At 39.7% G+C, this 9,430-nt stretch overlaps 2 protein-coding genes across 2 annotated transcripts in view; both read left to right on the top strand.

Moving 5' to 3' along the window:
* Positions 1-1,748, top strand: part of Pmar_PMAR010018 (hypothetical protein) — a gene marked incomplete at both ends in the record, with an annotated part of 4,175 nt that extends 2,427 nt beyond the window's left edge. Inside the window, 4 exons of the mRNA XM_002788415.1 lie at positions 736-867; positions 1,301-1,359; positions 1,404-1,440; positions 1,612-1,748. Coding sequence (XP_002788461.1) covers positions 736-867; positions 1,301-1,359; positions 1,404-1,440; positions 1,612-1,748 — 365 coding nt within the window. The remainder of the gene's footprint in view (positions 1-735; positions 868-1,300; positions 1,360-1,403; positions 1,441-1,611) is intronic.
* Positions 1,749-2,339: 591 nt separating this feature from the next.
* Positions 2,340-9,430, top strand: part of Pmar_PMAR010017 (hypothetical protein) — a gene marked incomplete at its 3' end in the record, with an annotated part of 7,275 nt that continues 184 nt past the window's right edge. The window contains exons 1-11 of the mRNA XM_002788414.1: positions 2,340-2,432; positions 2,921-2,996; positions 3,042-3,226; positions 4,133-4,261; positions 4,514-4,681; positions 5,170-5,285; positions 6,288-6,435; positions 8,030-8,109; positions 8,503-8,571; positions 8,798-8,893; positions 9,280-9,421. Coding sequence (XP_002788460.1) covers positions 2,427-2,432; positions 2,921-2,996; positions 3,042-3,226; positions 4,133-4,261; positions 4,514-4,681; positions 5,170-5,285; positions 6,288-6,435; positions 8,030-8,109; positions 8,503-8,571; positions 8,798-8,893; positions 9,280-9,421 — 1,215 coding nt within the window. The 5' untranslated portion in view covers positions 2,340-2,426. The remainder of the gene's footprint in view (positions 2,433-2,920; positions 2,997-3,041; positions 3,227-4,132; positions 4,262-4,513; positions 4,682-5,169; positions 5,286-6,287; positions 6,436-8,029; positions 8,110-8,502; positions 8,572-8,797; positions 8,894-9,279; positions 9,422-9,430) is intronic.

Below are 9,430 nucleotides of genomic sequence, written 5' to 3'. Positions count from 1 at the left end.
CGAGTATACAGAAACCAACAAGAATTTCCCAGATTTCTTCCCAATTTTCATATCTCGGCCGCACACGTAGTTGACCATGTGCATATTTTCCCACTCTGGAATGACGGTCCATTTATGGGGCTAGTTCAAGGACGAATGTATTGTGATTTACTGTTAGATGGGAACGATCTCAGAGACCTCCTCGTGGTGTTCCTGGAAACTCAACTATAATGTTTATTTCTTTTTCTAAGTTTTATGGAGGGCCTCTACTTAGATGAGTGCTGCAAAATATGCTCGCTTTCCTCAGCTGAGCTCAAAAATTTCCTCAGCAGTTTGTGTACGAATCGGGAAAAAAAGTGTACAGAAACTGGCCAAATTTCCTCAGAGTTTTGTTATTGTCGCCAACACATGTGGTTGATTATATGCAAATTTTACGACACAGACTCAGATTATCTCCATTTGAGTGGTTTCACAACACCCTAGTTTATTGACCTTCGTGGTTGACCTGGTGTTATAACTAGGATGTTGTATATAGGAGATGAAGTTTAGAAGCGCCACGGGTTTGATAAACCAAACCTCCATATTTCTGAACATAATATTAGTGGTTAGAGTAAATCCATAAATAAGGAGTTGAATTCACTCAAGGCTTGTAGTGAAAGTATATAAAAACTAATAAGAATTTCCCCAAATTTCCCTCAGAAAAAATTTCGTACTGTCGCCAACACACGAAGTTGACCATGTGTATTTTCTAATAAGGTGCTTCGAGTTCCTCAGCTTCAGCGACAGCAGCTTCATTGAGTGATCTCCCACCGGAACTGCGGTGGCCTGTGGTTGGTGAACAACCGGCCGTCTTGGAGTTGTATAAGGACCTGACGTGGATGCGATCAGGTGAGAAGGGCTGGTGAAATTTTTATTTTTGGTGAAATTGTGGTAATTCAATTGATATAAAAAATGGAGTTTCACCCTAGTGATATGAAAAAAACATATTTCGTAGAGCAACTGTGTTTTCGGTTAAGAAGACTTACACGTCTCGATTTCATAAGAAGTATTACGACACTTCACGTTGAGCGGGTGAAACTCAAATATAAAATGTGTGCCAATTTGATATGTAAATGTGTGTTTTCTATTGCCGAGATTAATGATAGTAAACAACTTGTCGCTATCACAGTCGGAGGAAGGTTACTTTTATAACATCACATGTTCATAGCAATTCTTAACGCATATTTGCATATCAAATTGACACGCACTATATCAAAGGGAATCTTAGGTTCAGAGGTTGTAGATACGGATTAGGTCCGATACTGTACATTTTCAATATCAGATTCGCCATCGAAACCAGCTGTTGTTGTTGTTGCCACACCTCCGCCATCATCGTGCGTGGTGAGTGTTTCCCCTGTGCTCAGCTATTTTAGTGATTTTATCAGGGCGATCGTCGGTGTTCAACGGGCGTGGTTGTTAGAGGTGAGAAACAGATGGTCACCAAAAAATTTGGGGAAATTCGACTATGAGTTTCAACATTATTCGTGGTGAAAAAAATTACATGAATTTCGATAAAGTGTAGATAGTGTAATTGTGAAATGTTATTTTTATGAATTTGCCGGGAAAAATTTTCGCGATTTTTGCGACCTATAGGTGCTGACGGTGATCGTGGAAGTCCGGCGATGATGATGCTGAGCGATGCTGATGAGAGGGATGAAGATTCGGGTAGGAAGCCTTACAGTGTGTGCCAATTTGATATGCAAATGTGTGGTGTTATTTGCCGAGATTAATGAGAATCAATGTGAAACTATATCGCATATACAATGTAACAATGGCTATGAACATGTGTTGTGATGAAAGTACCCGCTTGGAATTGTTCACTATAATTTGTCCTCCAAAGTAACACACATTTGCATATCAAATTCACACACACTGTATAGAAAACCAATCGATAAAATTCTAAAAATAGCATTCAGGAGAATTTATGGATCACTTTTTCGTACCTGAATTCACACGTACTGTGTCCGATTTGGAAGAAGTCCACAAAGAGTGTGTATCAATTTTTTATGCAATTCTGGTCTTGATGGTGAATCTGATATCGAAAATGTACAGTATCGGACCTAATCCGTATCTACCAACTCTGAACCTAAGATTCCCTTTGATATAGTGCGTGCCAATTCGATATGCAAATATCCGTTAAGAATTGCTATGAACATGTGATGTGATAAAAGTAACCTTCCTTCGACTGTGATAGCGACAAGTTGTTTACTATCATTAATCTCGGCAATAGAAAACACACATTTACATAATAGTGCGAATCAGGAACACCATATTCGTCTGTGGCGAGCGCTAATGCAAACATCGGTAGTAGTAGCAGCAGCAGTGATGATGATGATTATGATGATGATGATGATGATGATGATGATGATGATGATGATGATGATGATGATGATGATGATGATGATGAAATGTTAGTAAGCAGTGGAGAGTCGTCGGTGAGAGGGGACCTGTTTTGTATCTTACCATGCGGGACCTTAGATACGTCTATGTGCTGTTCAGCATTCGTACTGGTGTTATTAGTAATCGTCGTAGTTTATCGGAGTTTCACCACCACCCTAGTGATATGAAAAACAGTAGTGGAAAATATATTCCACAACTACTGCATATCACCGCGAATATTTCACAGAGTAAACTTCAGTCAGCTAGGTATTCCTACAGTGCAAACTGAAGATTTCCGATATGGCTTTTTCCAATTTAGGAGTACGAATATATACTACGTAACGTTTCTAAAGCGTTGGTGTCAATCGATTCACATCGTTATCGAGTTGATTCTCGAGCTTGCAAAAATGGAAGGCGTTGAAAATACTACTAACTGCATCACGGTTTGGTTTTCACACTGTAGGACTTGTGTATTTTCTCATTAAACCAATTTAATTTTCGAGCGAATATATTTTCATGTCAGGTGGAGCGGGTCCCCAAACGTCAGTGTGGTGGTGGTGGAGGAAAGAGAGTGCGAATAGCATCACCAGCAGCAGAAGGTATCCAAGGTTCCCCATTGCAAGATACGGATTAGGTCCCTTTAGATATCATCCAGCGCCGCTCGTCGCTGATCGAGCAAGGCGTGGTGGTGGAGGCCTTTAATACTGAGTTGTCCGACATCTTTGCTGTTGAAGTGAAGCCAGCGAGATCGGCTCGCTACTTGAGATGGTTTGACAAGAAGTCGATGGAGAGGGACAGGATTGGACCGACTAAAGAGGAGCTCTCAAAGGTGAGGAAAATATGAACATGGTCACTCACATGTGTTAGTGACTGTTGTACTTGAACTCGATATCAGATAGATGGGAAAAGAATAGAACATACAAGAGTAAGAGGAAAACCATAAGCTGGAGCTAAGATAGCTGCACAGCGTAACACAACTGTCATCAATAGTCAGATTAGCAAGTAGTGATCGATTATACGGGCGTGCGCTATATCAAGTGCCCGTATATGTATCACAGTGACAGTATGGAAATTGTTGTTGGTTTACCCGGCTCCCTTCCTCCCCGGCGTTGGGTCGTGGGCCGGAGGATGACACTATACACGTGTGATCCTCGGCCAATGTGAAGGGCCAACCTCACACGTAACGGGAGGTGCTACACCACATCGCTAGGGTGGGCGGGAGGTTGGAAAAAGGACGACAAATAACAATAAACAGAGCCAAGGCTGACTTTGAATCACTGCTAATAGCGCTAAGTATTGTGTCGTCGCAACGTGTCTGTCTCTTCACACACGCCGGAGACCGTCGCCGAGTAAACTGGCCTAACAAGTTGATCTCGATTTTGTGTACTTCTAGACGAATTCGTATGTAAACTTCTGAACTCAGTTGAGGCGATGATTAGAAGTAATGATAGAGAAATATGCGAACGGAGATATGAGAAACGGAAAGTAGAAACGCTACTGATACCAACACCAACCGAGACGCACGCGCGGCGAAGATTACCAAGGTTCACATATTATTTACAAATCACGCGGTATGTGTCGCGAGAGCTCAACGGCTGCAGTCGCAGTGAAAAAGTTTTAACGAATGAGTATATGAAAAATGCGCTACTTTGCAATTTAACAAATGAATAAATCATTTATTCATACCACTCCATTTCGAATTCCCTCACCGAAGATTCAAGGTAGGCTCTCTCAGGCGCACATGCCTCTTCATAGGAAGATCTTCTTCCTCATGGAACAGCAGCTACCCGGGAGAGATCTGCCCACCGCACCGATTGAGCTCTTGGGGTCTACTTTCGGCCGATCTAAGCTCGAGGCGCTGGAGGTGAGCATACATGTTGTTGCTGCGAATATTGATTTTTATGTTCATTGGAGTTTCACCCGCGATATGAAAAACACTAGTGAAAAACATATTTCAGGACTACTGTGTAGCGCGAATATCATCGCGTTTTTCACCGAGTTTTACGACGCCACTTCACGTAAAACGGGTCGTGAAACTCCATTGTATAGTTTCACATTGATTTTCATCCACCTCGAAAAAATTACACACAAATTGGCAAGCACTGTATTCATATAGGAGGACTCGGTGGTCGCGTGGGTGGCCAGCCAGGACCCCACTTCTATGATTCATCGTATTTGCGCTGCTGCAATCATCGGATGCAACGGGCGGAGCGAAGCGGGTCCGGTTAGATTTATTATTCGGCTATTCACGACGGCTAAGGAGGTGACCTTCGGACGAAGAAAGGTGAGAAAATACTTTTCGTTTTTATGTAGAAAAAAGTTCACACTGGAGTTTCGCCACCCTAGTGATATTAAAAACACTAGTGAAAAACATGTTTAACGAGTAATGTATATCACCACGAATATCATCGCGTTTTTCGCAGAGTATTACGCCACTTTACGTAAAACGGGAGAAACTCCAGTGTTGAAGGGATATATGCTTGTTAAGCTGACTTTGGCAAGTTACATACGATATCGCATAAGAATTTCCTCAGATTTTTCATATTGTCACCAACACTCGTGGTTTTCTCACTCAGTGCACGATTTTACGGTGTTGGAATATACGTTCACTTTCCTTCACAGCAGTTTCCTCAATAATTTTCATATGAGTTCGGGTAGAAGTAAATAGAAATCAAAGAAATTAAAAAAAAATTACAAAAATTTTTGGGAAAAATCATTTTTTACCAAAATTTCATCGAATTTTTCTACAGTCGACTATGTGCATATTTTCAGGTGAAAATTCGAGGCTATGGTTGGGGTAAGCTACTCCTACAAGAGATCGAACGCCACTTGGTGGCACCACGGAACTGCCCTTACCTTCTCGTTGAGAGTGTTGCTGATGCATGGCGGTACGCAAAAATGTACAGTATTGGACCTAATCCGTATCTACCAACTCCGAACCTAAGATTCCCTTTGATATAGTGCGTGTCAATTTGATATGCAAATATGCGTTTAGTATTGGTATGAACATGTGATGTTATAAAAGTAACCTTCCTTCGACTGTGATAGCGACAAGTTGTTTACTATCATTAATCTCGGCAATAGAAAACACACATTTACATATCAAACTGGCACAACTCGGTTGTTGACTTGTTTTTGCGTCTTTTTGTTGTTGAGGAATGAAAAAAATAAAAAATGCACTGCGAACTTTCTGTTGAAATTTTCGCCTAAAATTTGGTAATTCTGTGGTAAAATTTTATAATAGATTTGATTCATTTGGCAGAAAAATTGTATAGCAATTTTCATATATTTTCAGAAAATTGTTGAATTTTTCCGTAATTTTCTGAAATTTTCCGTAATTCTCCGTAATTTTCCGTGATTTTCCGAAATTTTCCGTAATTTTCCGAAATTTTCCGAAATTTTCCGAAATTTTCTGTGATTTTGCGGATTGCTTATACTGTATATGAACTTTTTAATTTTGAGTCAACGATGTGGTGGGGAAATGGAAAGAAAATTTTCCCGGAAAAAAACAAACGGCAAATGAGGGGAAAATTGGGTGGATTATTTTTCGGGAAAATATGCACATGGTCAACTACATGTGTTGGTGAGAATATGAAAATTCTCGTTGGTTTTTGTACACTTATACTACCCGAATTCGTTTGTAAACTCCTGAGCTCAGTAGCTGAGGAAAGCGATTACATATATTCCTACTCCAACACTGTATAGGAAACTCCTGAGCTCAGTAGCTGAGGAAAGCGATTACATATATTCCTACTCCAACACTGAAGTTTCACCCGTTTTACGCGAAGTGGCGTTATACTCCATGTGAAAAACACCTGTTTTGCGCGTTATTCGCTGTTCACATGCGTTTTTCGCAATACGGGTGAAACTCCGCTGATTTTTTTTCTAAGGTACTGGGCGAAAATGGGTTTCGAATTAAAGAGTTCTCGAGGGTCTCCCACTGCTGCTAGCAGCAGTAGCAGTCCTGACGATGAAAATGCCGATAATATCACCGCTCAAATCGGCCGGTATAATCAGACCCTCATAGGCTCGAAACGCGTCCGTTCGTTTCGGCGTTTTTAATGGCTTTTGCAATGCGGTGATGTGTTTGGTGTTGATGCGTTAATTTAGGGCGAGCGAGATTGTAAATGCGCTGATGGGAGGCGGAGCGAAGCGATTTTTGTTTGCCATTTTGCAACTCCAATTTGGATGACGGTGTCGGGAAATTGGAAATATTTTTTTTCTATTTATTGTTGAAAATATTATTGGGACTATCAGTTTTTTTGCAAAGTACTATTTCGATGTTGGAATGTATGTTCGATGCAGAAGTTTCCTCACTAATAATAGGAGTTTACAAATTCGAAGAAGTGAAAACCAAATTTCTAAATTTAGTTGATCGCGTTATTATTTTTCCTCTCACTGATTTTTCACCGCTTTTTTACACAGATGGTATGTTGCTATTGTAATATCAGTTCGGTTCGGAAAAGTTTCTCATTTTTTTTCTATTTTTTACTGCGAAAAAACTAATGAAAAAATAGTAAAAATTAGAAAAAAAAATAGTATATTTAGTGATATGAAAACTATATTTCACGACTACTGCATATCACCGCGCGCGTTTTTCACAGAGTATTACGCCACTTCACGTAAAACGGATTTTCAAACTTTCATCGTGTGGTTCGAATTTTGGTCAGTAATTGCTTTTATCATCATAGCAATGTACCGTCCCAAAGGAAGGGTTATGTTGGCGACTACTACAGAGCCTCGCGAGGAAGAGAAAGTAGATGTTGATTCTACTCGGGGAAAAGGAAGCAGTAGAGACAAGCCATCCTCTGTGGTACTATGGGGTGATGATGATGTTGTTGTTGTTGTTGTTGTTGTTGTTGTTGTTGTTGTTGTTGTTGTTTCTGTTGTTGTTGTTCCCGTTGTTGTTGTTGTTGTTGTTGTTGTTTCTGTTGTTGTTGTTGTCGATTTGGTAAAGCGAATTAGTGACGTTTATGGGCAAATATCGTCGATGGTGGAACAAATGAACACTTATAAATCCATATGTCATAAACATTGGAGTTTCAACCGTTTTACGCGAAGTGGCGTAATACTCCACGTGAAAAACGTGATATTCGCGATGTGAAGTGAATTGAAAACACATGCGTTTTTCGCGAAGTGAAGTGTGAAATGTGTTTTTCACATCACGTGTGAAACTCAAAATGAAAAACAAAATCACTTCCCGGTGATCATAATTTATTTTGTATAGTTGTTGATGTTATCACAAAGGACCATGCAGATTTAGATTTCCGAGATTTTGGTAAACGATCATACACCACGGAATACTAGTAAAACGCTGATGCCAATCGATTGAATTGCTGTTACTAGTATGTTGTTTTGCGATTTTCTTGAAATTGAAAATGTTGAAAATTCTACTACTGTGGCGATTTTGGTTCTCAGTGTTGTAATTATCAAAATCAGGAATCCACCGGAAAGTAGTTTTTTTGAGCATAAAAACGTATTTTCCAAGTTTAGGGAATTTTCATAGAAAAAGATTATCTTGTTTAATTTGTGTTATGGTATTTGTGGTTTTCTATTGAAAAGGCCCTAACGTTCTTGCTGGATAATCGTCGGAAAAAATCGCGCAGTTTAACCGGTTGGTTTTCCTCCTCAGGCGACTTCAGCGAGGGGGAAAGCAGGGAAAGGAAAAGGTAAAGGCGCTGATGCTTATGGAAAAGGGAAAAAAGGAAAAGGGTAATAATTAACTATTGTGGTCGGGAAAAAGATCCTAAAGTAGATAAAATAATATGAAAAAATTCTACCCGAATTTTCGCATAGCTGGCTTTATTTTTTTTGTTGGGGAAATTATTGAAAATCGAGGTTTCGAAATGGATGAAATTCTCACTTAGTAAACAAGGAAAAGTAAAATTTGGGAAATCAAAAATGTACAACATTAGCACTCAGCGCTGGTGTAAAAATGGCAGATCGCAAAATTTGGGGATTTTACAAAATTTCACGCAAAAGTCATTTTAGGGGAAAATCGTCGTGGTGGAATTTGTGATTTTTTTAGAGATTTTTTCCCTAGTTTTCAGCCGTTTTTTCCCAGATTTTCTCAATAATTTTTTATTTTTTTTCGTTTTTTGGTAGATCCAAAGGTGGAGAAGAGCCGAAGGGCGTCACGTCGAGAAAGGATGATACCGGACCTGCGGGAAGCTCGTATGAGGAGATTAGTGCTGGAGGAATATATATATATATATATATATATATATATATATATATATATATATATATATATACATATATATATACCTGCTTTCCTCAGCTGAGCTCAGGAGTGTACAGAAAACAAGGATAATTTTGCGGAAATTTCCTCCCAGAATTTTCATATTTTTGCCATCATATGTAGTTGGCTAGGTTTACCACGGAATGGATTTTTTTTCAGAAGCAAAGTTGTTATACGTCTACTACCTCCATCAATAACTGAGGACCAGCTGTGGCAGTCTATACCGGAGGGGGTGAAGGGAAGCATAGTGTGGCGGTAGTAAAGGTGATGGAGTTTTAAAATCCGTTTTACGTGAAGTGGCGTGAAAAACGCGAGTAGTCGTGAAATATATATTTTTCACTAGTGTTTGCATATCACTAGGGTGGTGACACTTCAATGTATTACGGTGCTTCTATGTATTCGGTCTTACTGTTTCATCTGTGTGGATTTTTTGCATCCTACAAAGGAAATGAAAATATTTTCGTCGTTATGGACAGCTCGGGAAATTCGGGAGGTTTGCCGCGGCGCTCGGGAGTATCTTGATTTTTTTACTGCTAAATCGTGTAAAAATTGGAATTAATTTCCAGTTTTTGCACTGAATTTTTTGGATTTTTTGGAAATGGTGTTTTTTTTCTGGGAGCGGATTTTCCATATTATTTTAGATATTTTGTAGCGGGGTCTCAGCCGAAGCGGCCAACAATTTCGGTGCCTGCAGTCAACAGTCGATGCTATCTCGAATTCGAGACGAAACAACAGGCCTTTGATTTCGTAAATTCTTTCCACGGTCACAAATTCGTCGACCAGGTAAGCGGA

Source organism: Perkinsus marinus (assembly GCF_000006405.1).
Source record: "Perkinsus marinus ATCC 50983 genomic scaffold scf_1104296928128, whole genome shotgun sequence".
NCBI lineage: Eukaryota > Perkinsozoa > Perkinsida > Perkinsidae > Perkinsus > Perkinsus marinus.
Note: the sequence above shows the minus strand (reverse complement) of the source record. Positions and strands in the feature narration are given on the sequence as shown.